The 27,234-nt window shown below is 41.1% G+C and overlaps 1 protein-coding gene across 1 annotated transcript in view; it reads left to right on the top strand.

Annotated features, from left to right (window-relative positions):
• The first annotated feature begins 273 nt into the window (after nucleotides 1–273).
• pof1b (POF1B actin binding protein) overlaps nucleotides 274–27,234 on the top strand; it is a 38,510-nt gene continuing 11,549 nt past the window's right edge. Inside the window, exons 1-8 of the mRNA XM_079650649.1 lie at nucleotides 274–1,020; nucleotides 3,895–3,939; nucleotides 21,158–21,453; nucleotides 23,698–23,731; nucleotides 24,106–24,186; nucleotides 24,557–24,649; nucleotides 25,162–25,275; nucleotides 26,056–26,208. Coding sequence (XP_079506775.1) covers nucleotides 553–1,020; nucleotides 3,895–3,939; nucleotides 21,158–21,453; nucleotides 23,698–23,731; nucleotides 24,106–24,186; nucleotides 24,557–24,649; nucleotides 25,162–25,275; nucleotides 26,056–26,208 — 1,284 coding nt within the window. The 5' untranslated portion in view covers nucleotides 274–552. The remainder of the gene's footprint in view (nucleotides 1,021–3,894; nucleotides 3,940–21,157; nucleotides 21,454–23,697; nucleotides 23,732–24,105; nucleotides 24,187–24,556; nucleotides 24,650–25,161; nucleotides 25,276–26,055; nucleotides 26,209–27,234) is intronic.

Here is a 27,234-nt window from a genome sequence, read left to right as displayed (position 1 = left end):
GCAGTATTAGTATTAGTAGTTGTGGTAGTAGTACAGGAAGCTTTACTTTTTAATTTTTTTTAATTGTATTTCTTAACTTATTATGTTTATGTCACATAAGTACACCGAGGCAAATTCCTTGTAAAACCCATTTAATAACAACATAAACAACTTTTAATAATCAGGGAATCCCTCTATGTCTAAATGAACTGACTGTAACTGTTATAAAAGAGATAAGTTGCTTACATAATAATAAGTATCCATGTTAACGGTGCAACAGGTGACTTCCTGTCAGCTGAGCCTCCTCCCACCTCCACAGCAGTAGTGAGGCAGAGGAGCGGAGCGCCTCCCTCACTTTCTCAGTCTTCCCCTCCACGGAAGAACTCCTCCAACCGGACTTTTCTCTCCAGTTTGCCAAGCAGAGGAGGAAGTAAACCCGAGGTAGTTTAACTTTTCCCACCGCTGAAAAACACGCACAGGGGAACAGCTTGATTCGCCTACTCTTCCAACTTCCAAACTTTCTTTGGTTGTTCTTATTTTTCCTCCCTTTTTCGGTTTTGTGGATCCATCAAGATGTCTATGCATAGCACCCAGAAGACGACGACCTACCGGACCGTGAAGGTGGCGGCCTCCTCCCCGGAGCCGGTGGTGAGCAACACGGTGATCTCGTCCAACCCGGTGTCCCCGGTTCCGTACGGGATGAACGGCTCCTATGAGACGGTGCGGTACCTGATGCCCATGCAGCAGGGCATGCAGCAGCAGCAGTCCTACATCCCGGTGCAGCAGCAGCAGCAGTCCTACATCCCGGTGCAGCAGCAGCAGCAGTCCTACATCCCGTTGCAGCAGGGCATGGTGCAGCAGGGCATGGTGCAGCAGGGCATGCAGCAGCAGTACATCATCATGCAGCAGCCCATGATCCAGCAGCAGCAGCCCATGATCCAGCAGATGGTTTCCCCGGTGTACCTGCAGGGAATGTCCAACATGAGCGTCAGCAGCCAGGACACCACCGACCACATATACCTGCAGAACAGCAGGCATGAGGTGAGCCCCACGGACAGCTGATTAAAGGCTTTTATTATTGATATTCTGTGTGTTCATAATGCAAAGTTAGGTCTACTATCTCAAAATAACAATTACAACATTATAAAAGTCATTATCTCAGTCAGTTTCTCATTGTTAAGAGATTTTAGGAAAAAAAATTGTGATACTAAGTCATTCATGTGTGGTACTAATTAATTATTATGAGATCCTAAGTTATTGTTTCGAAATACTAAGTCATTTGAATTATTATGTCACACTAAGTCATCAATTTGTAATACTAAGTCAGTATTTTGAGAAATCAAGTCATTATTTATAAATACTGAGTCATTATTTTCTAATACTAAGTAATTATTAGGAGATATTAAGTCATTGCTTTTTGCTATTCTATATTTTTTTTATATTAAGTCATTATTTTTGAGATTTTAAGACATTATTCTGTAATACTAAGTCATCATTCTGAGTTTCTAAGTCTTTATTTTGCTCTACTTAGTAATCATTTTGAGTTGAGTTAGTATCTCAAAATATATGTAATAATACAATTCATTTTGGAGATGAGAACACGTTTATAATTAGCAGAATATTCATCTGTTGTGTGAGAAAGAGTCCACACACCAGGTACTGATCCCAGTGAGCTGTTACATGTCTGAGATTGTTTATTAGTGTGTCAGTCACAAAGGTGAATGCATGATGTAACAGCTGTCAGAAAAAACCTCAGCAGACTTCTGACACTGTGCATAACATTCTTACAGTTAATAGCCAGAGATAAATATGTGAATATAATAAATATATGAACAAGCTTTTGCCACGACCCCAGATGCACATTTTAATACAGAAAGGAGAGAATTCAATGTGTTTCTATACAAAATGATTGATTAAAATTAAAAATCTGATTAAGTAATGATGAATATAATTGTTAGTTGCGGGCTCAATGCTGTCCCCATGCCTTTCATTTCAACTGCTGTCAATTAAATGCTACAATGCCAAAAAGCATTCTTAATAAAAAGAGAAACACAACATCTTTCACAGTTAGGAATATGAATTTAACATTTGCCAGATAGGGTAATTTGATGTGATGGACTTGTACAATATTTTCTAGCTGTTCAAAAGACAAAACATATTTTTAATAATTTGACACATTGAAAAATACAAAATGATACAGCAAACACTGATGTGCAAATCTAGCTTGTGCTTTTGTCGAGTAGAAGAACCGGCTGTGTAGATTTTCTTGATGTGGTTTGGTTTAAAGTCTTCTCAAGTCTTTCAAAGACACATTATCTGCTCACATGTTTTTGAGAATTTAGAAAATTCTCACCATTCCTGCACTTTGCATATCAACTAAGCCAGGGGTGTCAAACTCCATTTCATGGCAGGGCCGGTTGTAACTTTAAGACCATATAAAAAATACATATATAAATATATCATATATATGAAATAATGTATTATATTACATTATTGCCTCTGCATTGGATTATTATCGGATAGGGTAATAACTTCATAATTAACTACGTCTGAAAGCAGAAGTCTAGGGCCAATAATTGCAAGTCTCTTCGGTGAGAATGTCACAAAATGATTTAAACAGAAAAGCCAAATTCTGGAAAAAAAGGAACAATAAAAAAAAAGAAGTGACATTTTGAAAAATTCTAAGAAAAAAGGCCTATTTAAAAGAAAAAAAATCAAATTTGAGATGCATTGTGCTCCATGTATGGGCAACGTGCTCCTGTAAAGCGGCACGTAGCCGCATAATTAATAATGATATTCTTTGCAAGCTCTTGTGGGGCCACATAAAATGAAGTCGCAGGCCGGATTTGGCCCCCGGGCCTTGAGTTGTATTCATTGATTACTCATCACTCGGATCCAGTCTTAATCCTTCACCTGCCAGAGTCTTGCCTTGTCTGATCAAACATCTCTTCCTGAATGCCGTGCCCTTCTCCCTTGGGAGGATTTACAAGCAGTTGACAACATCCAAATGATATCTTCCTCTGTGATCCAAAAATATTCCTTCCACTACTGCTTTAGTATTAGTATAATTTTAGTTTAATCTCTGTCTAGTATCGAGTGCAGCAGCATGTCAGGTCCTGCTAGATTTCCCTTCTGTCTGCTTCTTGTCTTGATGTAGTTCAGGTTTTGCAGTTTGGGTAATTGCGAGCTAAATGCAAAATGACGTGTTTGATAGAGTCGTTGTGCCACACCCGGTCTGACTCTGCTAAGATGGCACTCCCTCACATTTGAAGAAAAACACATATTTCTACCTGACTACCTGACACCACAGCTGAAATAAACTGCTTAACTTTCACTTCATTTGTCTTTTTAGACTGACATCCAGGGGACCCACAACTGATTAATTTAGTCTCTAATCTCACTTTTTAAACTTATTCCATGCCCTGCAGGATTTCTTCATTCTGATTGGCTGGAGAGTAATGGCTGCAACTAACAATAACTTTTCTTATTTAATCGGTTAGTTGCTTTATAAAATGTGAAACATGTCCATCCCAGTCCTAAGTCCAAGGGGATGTTTTCAAACCTGGTGCGTTTGTCAGCTCAAAATCCAAAGATATTTACTTTAATAGGATTTGACCCACATATTTGAGAGGTTGAAGTACACCATTTTTGGACATTTTTGTATGAAAGAGAGTACAAGAGTACTTAGACACAGTTTAGATTATTTAGTATTGAATGCAGTAGTAACTAATGTGCTTAGTTGCGGCTGAATCAAGATGTATCTGTATATACTAATATTAATTGTGTGAAATGTGTGTGTCATAGGCAAACCTTTTTTATTGATTTGCTCTAGCTTCAACAAAGTGGACTGAAGTGTTTTTATTTTCGGTTGGAAACTGACAATCTCTTCTTTTTCTCCCCTTTCTGTTATTTCAGAGCATCAGTGGGATGTCTTCATCAGTGTTCAGTGTTGAGGAGGAGGCAAGTACACACAAACAAACAAACAAACAAACTGTTTTTACTTCTGTGCAATTTACATTTATTGTAAGCTGGTGATTTGTGGTGACAAGAATTTCAGGAAACTACAGTGTCCAAGTTCTCCATTTATTTTGGTGGAATCAAAGCTGGCATTGTGGTTCGTTCCAACCCTCCTAATGACTCATAGTCTGAAGTACAACCCTTCTGTAGTACACGAAGAAGGTGTGGAAATATCGTTACTCCTGAGTAATTGAGCAATATAATGTTTTGTAATTGTGGATCGGTTTTAAGAATATATAAAATACATATCCCTTTTCCATTTCAACAACAAAAACAACCTACTGGGGCATACGTTATTTTCAAATGTCAAGGATCCATGTTGGGGAACAAGAATACATAGAACAAACAAACAGCTTCTTAAATTACAGTATTAATCTCTCGGATATCTTACAACATATTTCAACACTGATCAAAACACCTCCCATCCTTCTGCAATTTTTTATCTAAGCTTTTCCAAATAGAGTATCTCTCATACTGTATCACACTCTATACTATGACCTCAAATTAGATTGAAGAAATTGCAAAACGTCGAATCGTAACGCCTGCATGGAATCGCACATTCCTTGTTTTTACACATCCGTAACATAAAAATAGAAACTCAAATAAGTTAAATAATCAGGTGTGTGTGTGTGTGTGTGTGTGTGTGTGTGTGTGTGTGTGTGTGTGTGTGTGTGTGTGTGTGTGTGTGTGTGTGTGTGTGTGTGTGTGTGTGTGTGTGTGTGTGTGTGTGTGTGTGTGTGTGTGTGTGTGTGTGTGTGTGTGTGTGTGTGTGTGTGTGTGTGTGTGTGTGTGTGTGTGTGTGTGTTTGTGGGAACAGGTGGCTGTGTGAACGTGCATTAGTAATATATATATTTATTTATTTTGTAAATCCTCTCCTTTCAGTCCGGGGCGAGTCACTGCTCTTGCATGCTCCAGTCTCTGTGAGCAGTCTACGCCCTGCCTCCATGTTCACATTCTTACAACAGCACTTTGTTCATAATCACAGCCTCGTCAACTGTCGCAACACTGACAAACCATGCAGTGTGGGTGTTCCAGCTGGGTGTGTCCCGGCCTTTTTCCTGTGGCTGCCTGCATTCCTGTAGTTTAAACCTGCGGCCTCATGTATAAATGGCCGCTGTCAAAACAGGGAGGTGACCTGTTTGAAGCGGCTGTGCTTTGAAGACTTTTTGTCCTGGCATCGAAGTCACAAAAGAATGTTCAAAGTAAGTTATTTTGGCAGCGTAGTCCTCACCTTAAGGCTGGAACCAATACATATTATGATTATCTCTAAACTTCTTGGCTTTAGATTTAATTACATTGCATGTCACTTGTTAAACGCTTCTATCCAAAGCGACTTACTTACTCAATACTGTGGGCAATCCCCACTGGAGCCATTTGGTGAAGTGTCTCAGGGACACAACGACATAATGACTGTAGTGGGGTTTGAACCTGTGACCCCCTGATCCGAACACCAACGCACTATCCCACTGCACCACACGCCTCCAGAGTTACTCCCGAACAGGGACTTGTTAATTGTTGAGTGTTTCAATGTTGGACTATAAATGAAAAAAAGCTGTCCAGGTGCAAGATCATTGATGTTTTACAGCGTTGGCATTGTTCAGTTCTGCTCTTTATTGTGCTTCGAAAGGGATTTAAGTTTAAAACCAATACATTTGTTCTTCCTTTGCCTATTGGTCTACCCTCCACCATAGTTTCATGAAGACCCCAGTAGTTCTTCTGTAATCCTGGTGACAAACAAACCAATAAACCAAAAAAAAATAACGTGGTTACACAAAGATCTTAAGACATTTAAAACAATGAACTCTGTACAGAGGTCCATAATAACACTGCAACAAATTAGAGTAAAGAAGACAAATTGCTAGACTCTGCAACGGTAAAAAGATAATTGGAACCTGTCCCACCTTATTTTAAGTCAACGTGTCTTCCCAAATTATTGTGTAATAATTGTTCGTTTTCTGTAGTAATTTTTTCGTTACAACTATTAATGAGTCTTTGGTCCACACCTCGTTAAGAGGGAGTGTCTCTCAGCCTTTGATTTATGACGTTCATCTTTATTCATATGCTTCAACTTATGATTGATTCATTTTGTGGACATCAGAATCCTGAGAGGCAGGTTCAATGTAGTTTGACACTTTTATCTATAGAAACTCCTTGAGTAGCAATGAGAAGTTTTTGTTCTCACAAATTAGTTTGTAATAAAAGTGTGTGTGTGTGTGTGTGTGTGTGTGTGTGTGTGTGTGTGTGTGTGTGTGTGTGTGTGTGTGTGTGTGTGTGTGTGTGTGTGTGTGTGTGTGTGTGTGTGTGTGTGTGTGTGTGTGTGTGTGTGTGTGTGTGTGTGTGTGTGTGTGTGTGTGTGTGTGTGTGTGTGTGTGTGTGTGTGTGTGTGTGTGTGTGTGTGTGTGTGTGTGTGTGTGTGTGTGTGTGTGTGTGTGTGGGGTGAAGAATCAAAAGTTGTTAAATGCTGGGGACGCTCATTACAGGTGCAAGGAAATAAAAGGTGTCAGAATATGAAGTGTAATTAAAAGACAGCTAATTTATTTCCATGTGAAAATTGAAACGGTAGATATTAATCAAGAGCCTGAGAAAGAATTCATGTTATTTTACACGCCCTGCGAGAAAACCACTAATCGTTTTGGAGACCTTCCTCTTGGCTGACTGAAGTACTGTATACTGCATGTTGTCGTTGCTTTTGTCGACAGTGACTCAAAAATATGTTGCCAAAACATGATGTATTAACAATGAGGTAGAAGGTGTGGTAAACTAACCGGCTTTCCTGAACTGATTCTTCTCAAGCTCACATTTTACACTTCTGTGTTTGACCTCAGGCCTCCAGAGAAACAATATTTCTTCTTAAATAATAACATTGAGCTGCATTATGTGTTCCCATTTTATTCTCTACACTAAGCTCCCTCATGAAGGTGCAACACATAAAAAAAAGGAAGCTATACGCACCTGTAGTAAAATATTTATCACACACACACACACACACACACACACACACACACACACACACACACACACACACACACACACACACACACACACACACACACACACACACACACACACACACACACACACACACACACACACACACACACACACACACACACACTGTGAGGTCTTATTACCTTATCACTGTGGCACGTTGTCATATTTATTCAGTCCTCAGATGTACGCTGGGTTTACAGGGCGGTACATGCTATAGTTGTGAATGTAATGACCTGATTATTCCTGCTGTTGCAGTAAAGTATGGATTTCCCATAGTGGAAGATGAAAACTATTGACGTCAGTTTTTTGGGGGGGGATTTGAAGGGTTTATAAAATAGTAAATACTGACGTTTTGCATGTATGGAATGTTGTGACTCTGTTTTCACGGGTGCCTGCTCTGATTGGTTAGCTGGCCGGCTCTGTTGTGATTGGTTTACCACTTATGGCGCATTTCCACTACAGCGCGGTTTAAGCGTGCCGTGCCCGGCCCGTTTTTGGTTGCGTTTCCACTTGGCGTAGTTCCGGCTAGCGGTTACTTTTTCACAGTTTTCTGGCTCTCCAAAATCGAGGCTGAGTCGGGCTGAGTATTCTAAACTAGAGAGAGAATCACTGGCAACTACAACAAAATGAACATATTTGACCGTGATTTAATTGTAATACACGTTTCAAAATGATGCCGAAGTAACAACATACTGATACCGGTTAGTAAAAACCATGAATTAATGCTTTGACGAGTCTGCAGACAGACGGCAGGAGAAACACCTTTTAAAATGTGTGTTTTCTGAATGGAGCTTGGCTAAGCTAACGCAGTATATGCTCCGACCGCCCACACTCACAACCACGGCCTACAGACATAAATAAACCAGCGACTGTATTCTCCATGACACAGACAGTCTGTGGTTTGTACTTGTTTCACTTTTGTCTAGTTTCTGAACAGATATGAGGAGCTGTGAGCTCTGAGTGCTAACAGCTAACGGCTGATGTTGGTTTTCTGTGGTTCTCATTGAAGATGACGTCACGGCTCCGCCTACGCTGCGTTACTATAGTTACTGCCCCAGCTACTAAACTGTAATGGAAACGCAGCAGAAAGTGAGCCTGGCCTAACGAGGCCTAACGAGGCCTAACCATACCGTACTAAGCCGAGCCAGGCCCTGCAGTGGAAAAGCACCATTAGAGATGTCCCGCCTCTTAGCCTATAATGTACTCTGTGTTGGAGCTCTAGCCAATAGATACGCGAGTGTAACATAGTGATGTCACTAAGTTCTGGACGTAAACAAAGGAGTCCAATGGATGCATTTCAGGCAGGGGGGGAGGGGAGTTTGTGGGAGAGAAACTCCCACTGGAGGGAACACAGGGATTTTAGCCTTTGCAGACCACTTACATGCACACTAAGCTATATAACACACTACAGGAAAGGGAAACCCACAAAAAGCACCATAACAGCTCTTATCAGGTAAACAGTTCACTTTGAGTTGGGTCAAAAGTCAAAGCCATTGAGAGTGAAGATGTGAGATTGTTTGTTTAGCATGCAGGTTGAAGTTGAAGTGTGTTGAAGCGGCACTGATAGACATGTCCACTACTTTGAGGACAGATTCTGTCATCTTAAAGTGGCTGCCTGTCTTCCACAGTGAGAAACGGCGATGATCTTAAAGGTTGCATGTCATGGCCATTTCTACTGATCATAATTCCATTGTTGAGGTCTACTAGAATAGATTTTTATTGTGCAATTTTCCAAAATCACTTTGGTTTCTGATACAGCATCTCTGTAAACTACAGTACGTGTATTCACTGAATTTCACTCTCTGCCTTTAACGGCTCGTTGTAGCTCCAGTAGCTCCAGCCCCCCCCCTCCCTGTGAGCACAGTGTGCTCTGATTGGTCGGGACGTTGTGAATCGTGCTGAGCTCCGTGGAGGTGTGATTTCCTTGTTTAGCAATACACAGCGAAACACAGCCAAACTCACCCTGAGCACACACAAAGTCACAGCCCAAGTAAAAACAATAAGTGTGGCTTGATATTGAGTAAGAAAAAGGTTGATAAACGCTGTGAGAATGGATCTGCAGAGAGAAATCCCAACTGTCTGTTATCAGCCTGCAGCCAGGGAGGAGAGATCAGCAGAGCTGCGTGTGTGTGTGTGTGTGTGTGTGTGTGTGTGTGTGTGTGTGTGTGTGTGTGTGTGTGTGTGTGTGTGTGTGTGTGTGTGTGTGTGTGTGTGTGTGTGTGTGTGTGTGTGTGTGTGTGTGTGTGTGTGTGTGTGTGTGTGTGTGTGTGTGTGTGTGTGTGTGTGTGTGTGTGTGTGTGTGTGTGTGTGTGTGTGTGTGTGTGTGTGTGTGTGTGTGTGTGTGTGTGTGTGTGTGTGTGTGTGTGTGTGTGTGTGTGTGTGTGTGTGTGTGTGTGTGTGTGTGTGTGTGTGTGTGAGAGGAAGTCCGTGGATTGGTCAATTTGGACCAATCGGCGGGGGCTTAACGTAACGGCTCCGCGGACGTACGTAACGGCTCCACGGATTGGTCCATTTGGTTCCGGGTAACGTATGACATCATGAGTTACCCGGAAGAATCAATGGACAGTGACGTATCTCCAACGAGGCGTTTCGGGGAGGTCTTTTCTGTGTTAGAGTTTTACTCACTACAGGGTGTACTTTGAGGGTTTTGACTCTGCAGACCGTTTACATGCATAAAAACCTTCATAACACACAAGGAGACGGGTGATAACCGGGAAAGCATGACATGGGCCCTTTAAGCTGCATTCCTTCTTCAAATCGTTTTGTCTGTCTCCAGCTGCTTCTTAAGGGTTTTTCCTCACTGCTGCATGGTATGTGAAGCATTCAGACTTAATTACAGGATAGAGAAGAAGTGTGTCACATGGTGGTGATGACAGAGAAGGATGTCATGTTTGTTACCTACAATCTTTAATTAAATAAGCATCACTAACATTCTGTACGATGATACATTTGATTTGTAGTTCACTTACATCGCCATTGTGGAGGAAGAGCTTGGCAACCAACAGGAATGCAAAGCTTTACAATCCTCCTTTTTACAGTGTCCCCACAGTTCACAGTGCTGCATGCAGCCATGTTTTGCATATAGTCAGGTTGCACCTCATGAATGCTTCTTTGTGGCCCCTAAATGTTTGTGTTCTCCCACTAAACTAATACCGCATGAGCAAGAATACATTTATTTGATGTTGTGTCGTGTGATTCTGCAACACAGGTTTGCACAATGAAATGCATCTGTAGTCTATTTGTGTTACATAAGATAAACAACACGGAACAAAGACATTCCTCTTGGATATGCCTCAGGACGAATGCAAACCACAGAAACACCAATTAGTAAATCCTCTGTTCAGATGACACTATCAGCATACTTAAGATTCAGGAAATTATGTCATGAACTTTGAGCAACAAGTATCGTAGATTTGCAGACTTTATCCATCTTATTTCCAGACAAGAACACGTGGCTAGCTTTAGTCTTAGCTACTAGCTTTCTTAGCTTAGCTTTAATTAGACTCTCCTACGTTCCTCTTGGGGCAGTTACTCAGCGTTTAGTTTGATCCCAAAAGTTATTTTCCCGATGTTGATGATTGTATCTTTGATATAAAAATATAAAACTTAATTGAGCTACTTTGTGAGGGAACAGAGATGAGAGTAAATCAATCCCTGCTAATGTGTGGTACCAGTTATGCTAGCTAGCTTGCTCAAAAAAGCTTAATTGCATGTTCATGTACTCTGTGTTGATATATGAATGGTTACATGGTGTGAGCTTGTAGCCACCTCTACCTGCTGCCCTTCATCTGATACTTACACATGTTAAAAGGTGGAGGAACACAGATCCGCCTTCCTGCTTTGATTATAGCTTGGCTTGGCATTACATCTCCTGCAGCTCCTACAGTATATCAAAGAGACGGGAAAGCCTCTGTACTGTTTCCTCATGAACTTAGTGTTGGTTGTGTTTGCCCTTTTTGGTTTTCCAGACAGACGTAATCAGCAGATCTGTCTTTACAAATATGCACTGCAGGTTTAAACTGGAGTGGACACAACGCAGCGTCACCGCGTTAAGGGTTAGGTTCTCATCGCTTTCTGTTTACATAACCGGCCTCTTTTGATGACTTCATGCTGGCATTTGTTTAGCAGACACACCGATCCAAGTTTTCACTTAGACGGTTAACCCTGAAAGTTGACCCTAAAAAACACTACGCTTTCTGTGAAACACTTCCTCTTGTTTTCTTTACCTTTTGTTCATTGAGATAATTAATGGATTGATATCCAGAGAAAAACATGTTTTTATTTGCACAGTTCTGGCATCATGGTAGCTGGTTTGAAACCTGTTTGCAGTTCAAAAAGCTGAATAGGTGTGTTTGTAGGAAACAGTACAGTGTAGTGGGGTTTGTACTCTTATTTTCATACATCTGTCTTATTGTTTTGATCCCACTATCACAATCATCTCCTATCTTATTAGTTTCTCTAGTACTGTATTTCCTAAAAAGGACACAATCTGACAATGCAGTAAGAATACTTCACACAATTGCAGGTACGAACTAGTACACAATGCAGACCAACAACAAACATGGTATGAGTATTAAAAAAAAAGCAGAATGAACTAAAATCAATGCATTGAAAGACTAAATGTATTCCTAAATGAGAGAAGCTATGATACAAAAACTCATTAGGTAAGTGTGTGCATCTTTACATCAGAGAAAATGTGTCAGGCTTTGGACAAATATCAGACTTGATTTTGTTTCCTGAACAAATGTTTGAAAACAGTTTGATAGCAGCTACAGGTGGAAATATTCTCAGACTCACTGGAATGTCTCGATAAGACGGAGATGTTTTGCAGTTTGCACACAGAGAGCCTGTGTGGTAAAGTGACCCCCAGCTCTCCATTATCAACCTCTAGTGTTACACACACACACACACACACACACACACGCACACACACACACACACACACACACACACACGCACGCACGCACGCACACGCGCGCGCGGTAAAGAGGGGATGATGTAATGAGTTGGTGTATTCGGTTACCGTCTCTTTTCACAGCCCGTTGCAGAGAAACTAGATCAGTCGGCTTGTGATCCTGAAAAAACTTGGATTGATTTTTGTTTGTATTTGAAACAGGAAAGTGCTGCTTTTTTGGAGACTATTGCACAAGATCAAATGTACCTTAAAAACACCCAATGTGTAATCACATCTACAGGAACGTTTGAGACGAAGTGAAACAGTTATCTAGACCTCACACTGCAGGAATCGACTCGTTGATTTTTGGAAGAATTTAACTGGATCTTGACTTCGGTCTGAACTTACACAGAACAGATAACATGTCCTCAGATTGCTTCCTTGGGCTCTCACCCTTTTCTAGGTCAGTCTTCCTGCTAACACACATGCACAAGAACATCCACACAAGAACACTCACACAAGAACACTCACACAAGAACACTCACACAAGAACACCCACACAAGAACACCCACACAAGAACACCCACACAAGAACACCCACACAAGAACACTCACACAAGAACACTCACACAAGAACACCCACACAAGAACACCCACACAAGAACACCCACACAAGAACACCCACACAAGAACACTCACACAAGAACACCCACACAAGAACACTCACACAAGAACACCCACACAAGAACACCCACACAAGAACACTCACACAAGAACACTCACACAAAAACACCCACACAAGAACACCCACACAAGAACACTCACACAAGAACACTCACACAAGAACACCCACACAAGAACACCCACACAAGAACACCCACACAAGAACACTCACACAAGAACACCCACACAAGAACACCCACACAAGAACACTCACACAAGAACACCCACACAAGAACACTCACACAAGAACACTCACACAAGAACACCCACACAAGAACACTCACACAAGAACACCCACACAAGAACACCCACACAAGAACACTCACACAAGAACACTCACACAAGAACACCCACACAAGAACACTCACACATTCTACAGTACAAGTGGAATTTAGCGTCTGCCGGTTAGCTGCAAATGAATCTCTCTCAGAATCACCTGACACATTTTGTATTGAAATGAACCCAGCCAGTTTATAGAGCTACAGCTCAAGTTTCACAGCTGTAGCTTCTGTGTCCTTAAGGAGGGGACTCTCTCACCTGCGGACACATTTCAAGATGGTTTAGTTGGGTTGAAGAACGTTTTTCCAAATAATTTTCTTAGGTTTCTCACCATAACTCAACAAAACAAGTGTTCTTAGTTTTTCTTTCTTTGAGTGTTTTTGTAACCAAATAGAGGATCTACAGTTTCCCCTTGGAGACATGTGTTTTTAACATTTCATTAACAGTTATTTGTCTGACATTGGAATGTTATTTCTCTAAATAATTGGGCGAATGTTTATTTTTAAAAGATAAACAACACCAATATTTGGTTGACGGCCAGGATTTACTGTAGCTCGTGACATGGGAAAGCAAACATTTAACAACAGTTGTTTATTCAACTAATTATACCGAGACTAGCCAATGTTTACTTTAGGAGGCTTATTATTATTTCAAATTCAACACGATTTTCAACTTTTAAAGTTTACATTTTTCACTGCAAAAATGTCTTTATATGACACAATGTGTTAAAGGTCACCTATTACGCAAAATCCACTTGTTCATGAAGAGACTCTGAAAGTTTCAGGAACAAAGATTCTCTCTCTTTTTGATCCATTTCTATAAAAACCTGTCTGGCCACTTTATGATGTCATCACGATGTGTTGTCTTGTGTAACCATTAGCCAATCAGCAACCAAGGTAACCCCCCCCCCCACATTATCACCTGAATCTCCTCCTAGAGCACCATTGAGTTATTTGTAACCAAATGTCTCTCAGAGGGGCGTGGGGAGGGGCTCCTTATTTTCATCTAAAGCAGGGGTGTCAAACTCAATATCTTCGCGGGCCACATCAGCATTATGGTTGCACTCAAAGGGCCGATTGTACCTTTAAGACTATATAAATAATGTAGTATATTATATGATTACCTCTGCATTGGATTATTATCGGATAGGGTATTAACTTCATAATTAACTACGTCTGAAAGAAGAAATAATTGCAAGTCTCTTCAGTGCGCATGTCACAAAACGAGATGCATTGTGGGACATGTAGTTTATCGGCAACGTGTAAAGTGGAATGTAGATTCAAGATTCAATGTAACCGTATAATAAACTTATTATATTCTTTGCAAGCTCTTGCGGGCCACATAAAATGAGGTTGTGGGCCGGATTTGGCCCGCGGGCCTTGAGTTTGACACCCCTGATCTAAAGTAACAGACAGAGAATCAGCACTTTGGAAACAGGGCTGAAACAGAGGGGATTATGGGTAATGCTGCAATGATCTGTTTGGTGTTTCAGCCAATCAGAGACAGGCTCTGTATATATCTGAGACCTTTAATATATTGATGAAAAACAGAATAATAGGGTACCTTTAAAACAAATGTTCCTTAAAGAGGAAATGTTTTGGTAATTGTAGGATCATATTTAGCTTTGTGCCTTGGTAGTGTTTGGGAGAACTACCAACTTTGGGATTTGAGCCTTTGTAGACCATTTACATGCACACAAACCTATATAACAAACCAAAGGAAAAAGAAACCCCCGAAACACAGAATAGGGCCTCTTTAAACCTTATAGTTGATGCAGTTTTTTTCGTTGGGTGGTCCTTCATGTCACTCCAAGTGGCATTAGAAAAAGTCTTAACTCTAACTTGTTTCAGCTGTAAGAACCCTGTGAAAGGAAGGAATACATGTCATTAAATCAAACTGATATGTATTAGATCTGTCTGGTGATAAGAAGCTCATGTTTCTGTATGAGGACCGCTTCAGGTCATCCTCTCACTCTCACTCTCTGTGCAGGAATGAGAGGCATGTTAGCATAGCAGCCACACCCTCCTCAATGCTGTCACAACCAGACGCTCCTCAACCCTCTCCGTCTCACACTTCGCTCTGCACCACGACATATTCACAGTAATAATAACTGCCTGAGAAGTAGCCTCCGTTGGTCCTGACCTCTGACTTCTGCAGGGTCATAACACAAACTTTAAGTTTCACATCGACAGACATGTTTTATTTACGAGCGCACACCGTCAGAAACAAGAGCTGTGTGTCAGCGAAGCCTTTATTCAAACACTGAGGTGCGTGATCCCTAGCACAGAGTAGGTTCTTTAAGTTATGTCAAATGTTTTATGTTGCTTTCCCTGGCTCATGGCCAATATTAATTATCAAATGCATTAGAGGTATTTCCAGCATCATGGAGCTGTTGAGAGATACGTGTGTGATAATTGTTCAACTTCATGATGGATATACATTTAATTGCGATGCATTGGTGTTTCACACACGACCGGTTTCAGTTATGTGTCTGAATCAGAAACAAGAACACTTCCCTCGAAATTGGATTTTGTCAAACAAATATATACTTTACATAAACATGTAAACATTTGCACTTTGTACCAAAATAGATAACAATCAATATGGAGAAATATGTATATCCAGTAACGTTGTAATATAAATAATGACTTTGATTCTAAAAACAATAATGCTTGAACTGTATAGTGCAATGATGCCAAAGTCTGACCCACTTTTGGTCAGATTTTAAACGAGTGACTGGTTGGTTTTTATACAGCGGGTGATAATATGTTAATTGTTGTACAACATCCTCACACAGAGAGTGAAGGTGAATTGAAGCTGCAGGGCTGCTGACCCTCCAATGGCACAGGTTAACTTCACCTGCTCAAGGTTCAAGGTTCAAGGCTTGTGTTGGTCATACGAACATAGCTACAGTAGTTATGACGATGAAAATCTTAGGTCAAAGGCTCCTCCAACAGAGCAACACAATAAAACAGAAAAACAAAAAAAATTGTGCAAATAAATACAAAAAGAAAAATAGTAAAAAAAGTGAAATAGTGCAATAAGAGTCTATATACAAGTGATTGGGATATGAAGTAATTACTAAGTAGCAGATGAATGTTATGGATGTTGTTTCAACAGTTCAGATGTTTAACAGTCTTATTGCCTGCGGGATGAAACTGTCCCTGAGTCTGGTGGTTTTAATCCGGATGCTGCGGTACCGCCTGCCTGACGGCAGCAGACTGAACAGTTTGTGGCTGGGGGGGGGGGGGGGGGGTGGGGGTCTTTTATAATCCTGAGGGCTATCTTCCTGAGCTGCTGGGAGTAAAGGTCTTCCATGGATAGCAGCTTCGTCCTGGTGATGTTCTGTGCAGTTTACCACCCTCTGTAAAGCCTAACGGCCCGTCCACACAGCAGCGTTACAAAAATCTTGGAGGTGGGCGTGTCTGAAAGCTTGTTTTTTTTTTGCGAGCAACGCGACCAACTACCAATCACATGAATATCCCGCCCCCGACATTACATTCCATGCTGGCTAAAGATACTGTCTATGCTTGCTAGCAATGTTTAACCAAAGTAAACTGGATATAAAATCCCCAAACAGACGAAAACCTACCAGTTTCACCCACTGTCTCTGCCTCCTCCCTCCATGCCTGGTGGAGCTAAAACTGCAGTGGGAAGCTACTGTTCCCCTGGATCAGGAGGAATGTGGCGTGACCGCTCTGCACAGACACAGTTTGGATATCTCGGAAGCAATTAGACTAAATGTTCTCCCTGATGGTTTGCAGCATTAAAAATAACAAGCCTGGATATTCTCATCAACATGGATTAAAAGATCCCTTCATGATCTTTTTAAAAAATGTTTTACAAATCCTTCAATTTCTGCCTTACCTGAGGTTTACAAAGAAAAGTAACTCTCTACAGCACGAACTTCCCTTTTTATATTAAAATCAAAGGGTATTACGAGCTAGTTTTAAATCCCAGATTATAGAAATGTTATTTATTGGGATAAACCCCTTGAGATGCACCTTCTCGTTTTCAAGGGGGTCCCGACAACAGCAACTACTTACAGACATACATAAACAAAAAAAACAAACATAGTCTGTTAAGTACAATTCAAGTAATACATACAATCATTACAATTTGAGAGACAGTCGAGCAGATCAGTTTCATCAATAACGAGTACAGGCCAGTTGAAAGTGAGATGATAATGTTTAAACATACCCAATGATGCAAGAGATCTAACAGCAGCAGGTCAAGTATTCCAGTCTGTTGGAGCTTTGAACATGAACGCTCTTCTGCCAATAGATTTATTTGCAGAGGGGACAGAGAAATAAATCTGAACAGAATGTCTGACTTGATGATTTGGCGAGTAGGGTACAAAATGCTGCTTTAAATAAGGGGGATAGTTAAGATACATGCATTTAAATATCAGCTGAAGCCAATGCGTGTCTTCTTACATTTAAAGAAGGCCATTTAAGTTGGTTCTACGTTGTGCAGTGATGTGCACGAAAAGGACATCAGAAGGGAACGGGTGAAACTGAGCTCGGTTTCAGGATTTGTGCAAAGCAGCATTGAAACTTAACAACTCATGCAGCTTTACAGTGTAAGTGCTGCTGTTGTAATTAAAAACAGAAACATTGAGAAGCTACGGCGATATTAATGTAATATCATTTTCAGGAATATTTGTGCATTTAAACGTATATAGGCAAGTTAAGAGTAAGAGTAGCTTTAGTGCTGTGATTGGCTGAAAGATGGCTTTATGGCGTACTATGTGAAAGGACATAACATTCACACACCTGTTTGTGAGTTGCAGATTTGACAGAAATATAAATCAGTAAACGAAACACATACCTATAAGTTTGACTGCATTTGAAGGGACAGATGGGCCGCGGGCCAGAGGAGCATCTGCATTCCTAGATTTAGTTTTTATGACGCAAACGTTAAATCAGGCTGACACACACACACACACACACACACACACACACACACACACACACACACACACACACACACACACACACACACACACACACACACACACACACAGGCCTGACATAAAGCCAAACAACGTGTCTGTCACCATTCCTAACTCTTCTCTGTCTGTAGCATCAGAAGGTCTGAAGAATCCAAAGGAAAGAAAGGGCTTTTTTAACAACCAGTTTGTACCAGGTGGTGTGTGGCGCAGTGGGTTGTGCGTTGTTGTTCGGATCAGGGGGGGATCAGGTTCAAACCCCACTGCAGTCAGCATGTCGTTGTGTCCCTGAGACACTTCACCCCACATTGCTCCTGTGGGGATTGTCCACAGTATTGAGTATGTAAGTCTCTTTGGATACAAGCGTCTAACAAGTGACATGTCATGTACCAGTGCATCACAGGAGTTTCAATCCAGACAAGGCCAACATAATGAATGCTCGGTGGTAATGTGTCAGCACACAGACTGCTATTTGCACAGTGAAAGTAACGAGCACACACAAAAGGCCGCTCACTATGTGTGTCAGATAACAGGTTATGTAACAACAACTGTGTGACTTCTCTTTGTTGCCACATGCTGATAAAAGACTTGTGTTGGTCACAGATTCATGCGTCGCTGCAGTGACTGAGAGCAGAATGACAAGAGGAGCTCTTAGCACACCGAGAAGGGATTAAACACCTCACATTTCTTTCTGGTTGCTATTTGTAGCTTTCCCCTTTCCTGTTTCGACATGAGAATGCAATGCTGCCGGGATGCCGCATTTTTGTAGGCCGACCCTGAAGTTAGCGTTGCCCTGGTTCCCACGACAAAAAGGCCAATGGGATCTCACCGTTAGGTTTAAGCATATTACAGAAAATAAACTTTGTGGCAAACACGTGTATATGAAACTTGTATGCAATGTGATCTTCACAAATAAACACCACTTAATGATTTTAAAGCAGGCTGGATATTTACTGTGTTATTTTATGTTGTCCAAGAAAATGTGGATACATGTTTAACTTGTGTTCAACACAGACTTACCTTTAAGGCCCGGACACACCAAGCTGATTTTGGCAGACGATGAGCGTCGACACGCTAGGGCTGCACGATTTTGGGAAAAAATCTAATTGCGATTTTTCTGACAAATATTGCGATTCGAATTGCGATATTTGTTTTTAAGCGACCCAACGGAAGTTTATTGTAAAATGCGGCCATAACTCCGGCTAGGAAGGTCGTATCAACGTGCTCTCGTCTCTAGCACCCCGCAGCCCGAGCTACGAGTGAAAGAACTAAACTTACATGAAACTTCTGTTGGGTTGCTTTAGAGTCAAGCTTCAGTTTAAGATTCAACCTGTAATAGAAACATGTGATGGAGCATTACTAACCTGACTCAGATGCTTTGTTTCACCAAACCATCTAGGAGAGCTCCATTGGAAGCCATTTGGAAAAGTATTTCAAAAAGACTTTGCAGGTGATTGACTCTCGGTTATCACGCTGTCTGTCTGTCTTCCGGTTGTTGCCTCTTTTGAATGACGAATACACACTACCACCACCTGCTGGTAAGGAGAGTTATTGCCACTCACGCATGCGCAGTGCGTACATGCTACTTGGCCGTCTTTGCGGTGTGTTCCAGTGCGACACATGGCCAAGACGCAGAGACACGAGGTGACACATCAGTCGGGTCCGTCTGTGTGAGTTCTTTGGTGTCAGCTTGGTGTGTCCGGGCCTTACGGGACTTAACCAAAACAACACGACTTTGAAGGAACAGGAGGAGCAGACATGTATTTCCAGGTTTAAGGGCTTATTCCTACAACATTCAATGCTTTTCTGCAAGCTGGCTCCATTATACATATTTGTATAATTGTATAATTATATTTTTGTAGTCAGGATTGTTGGAAACGTTTTTTCGATCTCTCTGTCTGTACACACAAACTGAAAGATTGACATTTAAGTTGACTATGACTTTGATAAAGGAATTGTTTCCCCTATGTACTGTCTCCCTGAGGCATGAGCTTAAACAACTTTTGAACTTGATAACATTTGTTTGCTGCAGGCACATGTGAATGTGAGGTATTGTAAGTATACTTGAGAGTTTGAGGGACTTGCCGTTCTGGAACAATTATCAGCTTATAGTATAATATGTAATTGTTCTGTCAGAGGAACATAGAAGGCCTTAGGTGAAGGCTAAACTTAATGTGCTTCATGTTGGCAGCTGTGTGACAGGAGGCTGAGGAGGGGAGTGATTTATTGTAATTACTTCTTGAATTCTTGCTGTGAGAACAGTCGCAGAAGTTGAAACATGACATTATCACACTGACTTATGAAGGACATTTGTGTAATCTGTACAAAAACACTTTGAACACACACTGGTTTTGGCGTTTTATTATGTTGACCGTTTGCAGCATTAGACATTTGTCCTTATCTGTTAATATGTCAAACCTGTGACCTTTGTCATTGGTGTTTATTAATATGTCGCATTTTTCAGTCTTTCCCAACTCATAATTTCTTCATAAGACACTGGGAAAACTGTTAGCAACGTAGACAAACTGAAACATATATTCTGGAACTAACAGATTAAAGACATTGTAATTAGGGATGTCCCGATCACCTTTTTTTGCTCCCGATCCGATTCCGATCATTTGATTTTGACAATTTGCCGATACCGATTTTTCCCGATCCGATCTTTATGCAATGCATTAAGAGAAAAAAAGCATTCAAGTTTTCCCTTAAGCTTATTTTTTTTATTTAAATCGGATATTCTATCCAACATGGATATAGCTTCTTTCTTTCACAGCAGCATTGGATCAGTTCAGTTGTGCAGCATTGGATCAAAACAAAATAAAGCTTATCAGTACTCGTTAGCTTACTGCTACAATTAGACACTGCGCCCACTCTGTTGCCAGATTTGAGAGAAATAAGCAGGTCTATGAAAACAAGCCCCAAAGAAGCAACACATACATGATGTTTTGTAATTTGAAACCAAAACTAAGGCCTCAGGATGACTTTAAGACTTGAACATGGTCATTTTTGTTTTGTAACATTGAATAAAAATTTTGTTTAAAGTATTTCAAAAAAAAAAAAAATCCCGATCCCCGATTTTTTCCTCCCGATTCCGATCTTTTGAAAATCACGTAATCGGCTCCGATCCCCGATCACGTGATCGGATTGGGACATCTCTAATTATAATGTTAATAAAAGCCAAATGTTTTGACGCTATAGGTGTGCGACTTTAAACACGAAGCACCTGGAGTCAAATGATTTAAACAACATTATTTTCCTTGAATTTTCAATATACTTTAAGTATGAGGAGGAGGCAGAAACTAACTCGACCTGTTTTCTTCCAGGAGGAGGAGGAAGAGGTGGTGTTGGTTGAGGAAGAGGAAGAAGAGGAAGAAGAGGAGGAAGAAGAAGAAGAGGAGGAGAGAGTGGAAATAGACGAGGTGGAAATCATCAACGTGGTGCACTCGGCGCCGCCGGTGATAAAGACCTGCAGGAGGGAGGTGAGGACCGAGGTGAGGGAAATGCCCACGGAGACGAAGATGGACACGCGTTACTTCGGAGAGCTGCTGGCCGAGGTCTACAGGAAGAACTGCGACATCCACTCCTGCATCTCCGAGCACGTGTCCAAGATCCGCGGACAGTGAGTGCACTCATTCATCCGTCCACATTAGGGATTATAAGAAAACATATATCATTGTATATTTTTTATAAATGATGTCCTCATGGCCAATTCATCTTAACCTTCTAGGGAAGTTCCCGAGAAGCTATTGATTCAAAGATTCATCGTCATATGCACATAAGCTACAGTGTAGAAATGGAAATGCAATTCTTCTGACCTGAGCTCCTCCAACATTAAATACAACGACACAAAGAAAAAACAGTTCAAGAAGTCTATATACACATGTACATATTGAGACATGCTTCAATGTCTGATCTTTGAGTTTCATAGGGTTTATAATAGGAAATGTATCGACAATTTTATTTTTAAAGTTAGTGATGTCCACATCAAATACAATTAGACAACATATCTTTTGTTTTTCACACATCACGCAGATTCGGTGCAACGCGTCACAAATCCTGCTATCAAACATTCACCGGCTAGCTTCGGTTTATTTTCCCTCTCTGTAAGCATGAACATGAATGCATCATTCAGATGTTCCTGAGTTCATACAATTGCAGAGAAGGGGTTTAGTTCAAAGTGCTGGGTATGTTAATATTCAAATGTGATGTTATACAGTGCAACTGGCGGCCCGCGGGCGCTGTAACATGACAAACTCACTTTTTCAGTGCCTGTGATCATACATTCAGACCGAGGGTGAATACAGGTATATTCAGACAGACAGTATGAGAAGTATAAAGTGTTATTATAGCAAGTAAATCAAGCAAACTTGTTCTAGTAGAATACCGAAACACACACAAGAATGAACCTGAGAACACGTAGGATATGTCTCCTTTAAAACACCAATATCATCTGCAAAATATTGCTTGATTATATCCTGTATATGTAGATATCAAGATACATGGTCAGACACGTATTTCAATGATTAAACATCAGACTTTGCTGTAGGAAGCAACTCAATTAATAACAGGATTTAATTAACAGGACCCCGCACGATTCGAATGAACTAACTAAATAAATGCAGATCAATTATAATAAACAAAATGAATATTCATAAACTAATTTTCACTTTATTTGGTATAACTTTGGATACATGTACAAGAGTGTATATGTAATGACAGTCCCACTGATCTTAAGAAATGACACACTAACTAAAGCTCGTAGATATGGCGTTCCTCTCTGACACTGAAAGGTTCACAGCCGGTATTTCTCATAACGCTTCTGATCTGATCATATCAAGTTGCATGAAGGCTGGTAGAGTTCTGAGAACAGCCGTTGGATAGTTTTTATTGGAGGTAGCTGCTTGGCTTGGTGTAATTATCAGCATGCTGGAACAGGTGGAGGCAGAGTTTCGGTCGAGTTAATCCTTGTGTTGAACTCAAACTGCTCCTGCAGACACCACAGGGACCTTTGAGGAAAATACGATATCAAAAATAAAGAAACTCAGGTAAAGAATATCTGGGAAAACTTTGAGTTTTAGTTCAGCCACTCAAAATGACTTGCAGCAAACTAACACTTTTCAACGACAAGGCAATCCAGTGCTTTACAAAGCACATTGAAAGCATACAGACATAGTGCACAAGAAATGCATTATACATTGAAAAGTGAAATAAAAACAGTCTTAAATATAAGACAAATCAAGAATGAAAGTTACGGCCCCTACACACGGCGGCGTGCGTTGAAGCTTGCCGGCGAGCATGTCTGACTCTCGACCAACAACCAATCACATGAATCTCCTGCCCCGGACACACAAGCAGCGGTTTGATTGGCTAGAGCTTGTATTGGCATATCATTCGATTGGCTGATGCTTCCGTCGAAGCTTCAAAAGTAGAACATTGCTCTACTTTTGACGCTTTGCTCCCAGAATGCAGTTCGGAGAAGCGTGACGTCACCCCATTCAAAGTGAATGGGCAGAAGCGTTTAAGCTTCAACGCACGCCGCCGTGTGTAGGGGCCGTTACAGTGATGTGTAAGAAATGAATCATTATTTTACTTGATAAGAAAGCTTATTAAACTGACCGTTACTCCTTTCACTCCAAAGAAAATGAACCTTAAAGTTACGTTTTATTCATTTGTTATCGACACTGGTTACATCACCTGCAATGCATTCATGTCTGCACTAAAATACAAACAGTTCACATATTAGTGGATTCACCCCCATTCTACGGACATGTTTGTCTTCACTCTGATGAAATGCAAACACCCACACACACACAGTCATGCTGTCCTCCTCATTGTTTGTCTTTCCTGTGTGTGTGTGTTACAGGAAACACCACCTGGATCCCAGCAATGACTACAAGGTGAGAAACATGCAGCACACCCGTCTGATTCATGAATCTGAACGCGTCAAAGAAGTCGACTTAGAGCCTGTATCTGATCTATGTTTAATCAAGATTGAAAGGCGTCTTGAAAATGAGACAGGTTGTTTTAAAGTATTCTTTTTGATAAACACAGCAAGAAGAAATCTTAACCTCCTTCAGTCGAAATATATATCTTCTTACTGTGATCACATGCGATTTAAGGATTTAAGGGACCAAAATCTTATTCAAAAGTACAATTTCAACTAATACTGACATCTTTTTGGAATCAAATCAAAGTGAGAGGATTTCCTTCATCTTTTATTTTCCATTGGGCGTGTTATTCATTTGTTTCTATTATACCTGTGTGTGTTCAGGTGGAAAAAGAGGAGGTGGAGGCTCTGCTTCCCAAAGGAGCTTCTGAATTGACCAGACAACAAATCCGCTACCTGCTGCAGGTCAGTTTTTAACATGCAACGTAATCAAATCTAAGTATAGCACACTTCCCCATCGAACAGAATATATCATACTGTCATGAAACACATGGATATATCTGCAATGGTTGGTTTGCTTGCACTTCAGATGAAATGCCTCCCTGCTGTTAACTCTCGTGTGTGTGTGTGTGTGTGTGTGTGTGTGTGTGTGTGTGTGTGTGTGTGTGTGTGTGTGTGTGTGTGTGTGTGTGTGTGTGTGTGTGTGTGTGTGTGTGTGTGTGTGTGTGTGTGTGTGTGTGTGTGTGTGTGTGTGTGTGTGTGTGTGTGTGTGTGTGTGTGTGTGTGTGTGTGTGTGTGTGTGTGTGTGTGTGTGTGTGTGTGTGTGTGTGTGTAGACTCGTCTCACTGCAGATAAGAGCATGCGTCTGCTGCTCTCCACCTTCAGCAGTCTGAGAGAGGAGCTGCTCCACATGACGGAGGACATGATGGTAAGAAGTGAAGCATTTCATTCAGGTGATGAAACTCCTCCCTTTGTTCAGATCTCCATGGAGACAGTGGGAAAACACAAAGGTGTCAGCAGCATCACAACAATGAGGTCATGTGATCTGCTCGCCAAACATTAATGACATAATGGTTGACACAACCTCAAAGAAACATGACTAGACTTAAGAAATGATAGTACTGTGAAAAAACGTATTTCTGCTGTTCAGTTTGTGGGGAATGAATGTACTGTGTAAATATAAAAAAAAAACCTATATGTGCAAAGTATCTTATTAAATAAATTATTATTAAAAACATTCCTATAAAGTAAGTTATAACTATAGCTTAATGCAATCCAATAATGCAATCAGAACTACCGTCATAAATGTTCTTAATCACTTTCTTTAAGTATGCCCCCAACCCGACATAATTAGAGATACACAATCACGAGGAAGTATCTGAGAGGAATGCACGGAAAAAGTAAATGGTTGATGTTTTTTTTTTGCGTGTGTGTGTTCAGCGTCTGGAGAGTGAGAAGGAGAGTCTGGAGAGAGATCTGAGCTTCAAATCGGACCAGGCTCTTCAGTATGACTCGCTGCTGGAAGCCGTCAGAGACAACAACAGACAGCTACAGGTACAGTGACCCCCCCACCCCCCCCCTCCGTGTTGTTAACTACACAGTTTATTTGCAAATTAAAAAGGTCACATAAAATGCAGGTAAGTCAGAAACCCACAGCAGGTTTATTTCAAACAAACTCATTATTATTAATTAACATATCTACTGACATTATAATTAGCTGTTCATAGTTAAAAACAGTACGATGTTATAATGCAATAATATTTATTCTCTAGAGCCAGGCTAAAGTTTAGCTCTATATATATATATATACCTTATTTGGTCTAACTACTAATTGGTAGTTTTTTTAATGTTTTTTGCATGCTAAGTGTTTTCTTTTGCAGAAACTGATGAGCACATATTTGGTAAAAAACTGATTTAAAGAGGTGCTTTTGCACGATTATTTATACGGAAAAAACATTTTAGGGATCAGCCAAATCAAAATATCCATTTGACTACAACATCGTGCACATTTTAGTAGACTGAAAATGTATCTGAGCAGAGCTCTGTAGGTATCCCACTGCTGATATTTGAATCTCTGTGTGGGTGTGTGTGTGGGTGTGTGTGTGTGTGTGTGTGTGTGTGTGTGTGTGTGTGTGTGTGTGTGTGTGTGTGTGTGTGTGTGTGTGTGTGTGTGTGTGTGTGTGTGTGTGTGTGTGTGTGTGTGTGTGTGTGTGTGTGTGTGTGTGTGTGTGTGTGTGTGTGTGTGTGTGTGTGTGTGTGTGTGTGTGTGTGTGTGTGTGTGTGTGTGTGTGTGTGTGTGTGTGTGTGTGTGTGTGTGTGTTCCCTCTCCATCAGCTGTCTCTGAAGGAGACCAGCTCCACACAGCGCTCCCTGGAGAGTCAGCTCATGAGCACCAAGAGCAGCGACTCCAGCCGCGACTTCAGACTGAAAGAGATGGAGGGCAGGATGAGGGCGATGGAGAAGGAGAACGAGATGCTCCGACAGAAGGTAACACTCCGCCTTAGGTTATGTGTTTATAGCGTCGTGGACAGTCCCCATTGATCAACTGTCACAAAATAAACTGTATATGGGGACGCTTTAGCCAACATTGCTAATTTCCAGCCAGATGAAAAGACACCTTTAAAATCACAACACCTGTTTTCATCACGTCCTCAAAATCCCCAGTGGACGTAATGCAGCTGTTCTGATTCAAGCTGAGACGTTGCAGAACAGTGAGAGAAAAGCTCTTATTACATGACTCTCATGTTGGTGCGCCTCCATGTAGATTCACAGGCCAGCTTTTGTTCCCTTCGTAAATCAATCAAGTGTGGATTCTTACACAGGTTGATGCATGTCTGCTACAGAAAACGATTAAAGGTACATTAATTATAATTAAGGTTAGTCAGTTGTGGTTTGTAGGCTTATCTCCACACTCGGCTCCTCCTTGCCCGTGGGGGAAGGCCCGTTTCACTCCTTTTTCAGATTGGCGTTTTTAGTATTACTTTTATGTGTTTCTTTCGATGCTGTGTTTAATGCATGTTTAAGATCTGACACCTGGTCGCTTTGTTTTAATAAAGGTTGACACCAAGAATAGTTACAAACACAGAAAGATGAGCTCTAGGCGCTTTCACACCGCAGTACTTTTCCCACAAAGGTTTATCAGAACTTAGTTCCTCAGAACTCTTTAGTTCTGAGGAACTAAGTACAGATCGCGTTCTCACCTGAATAAGTCCCTGAGGGAGGATTAGGCAAATGAAGCCGCTGACGTCACTTCTTCTTCTTCTACTTTGGGTTTACTGGCAGGGCGCAGACAACTTCACGGCGTATACTGCCACCCGGATTTCCCGGCCGGAAGTCCCCGGAGTTGGGGACTGGCTTCAGTAGAAGCTGCTGGGACTCCCAGAAGCTTCTACTGAAGCCTTCAGTGTAAATCGCCAGAATACCGACACCTCCTCATCGCCACCCCTCCCATGTTTTATTTTGTGTTGCCATAAGTTAGTCTCTCTGCGTTTCTGTGCTTGGCTAATGCTAATG

The sequence above is a fragment of the Notothenia rossii genome, assembly GCF_949606895.1.
Source record: "Notothenia rossii genome assembly, chromosome: 9".
Taxonomy (NCBI): domain Eukaryota; kingdom Metazoa; phylum Chordata; class Actinopteri; order Perciformes; family Nototheniidae; genus Notothenia; species Notothenia rossii.
The sequence above is the reverse complement of the archived record's forward strand: the minus strand, read 5'-3'. Positions and strand labels throughout refer to the sequence as shown.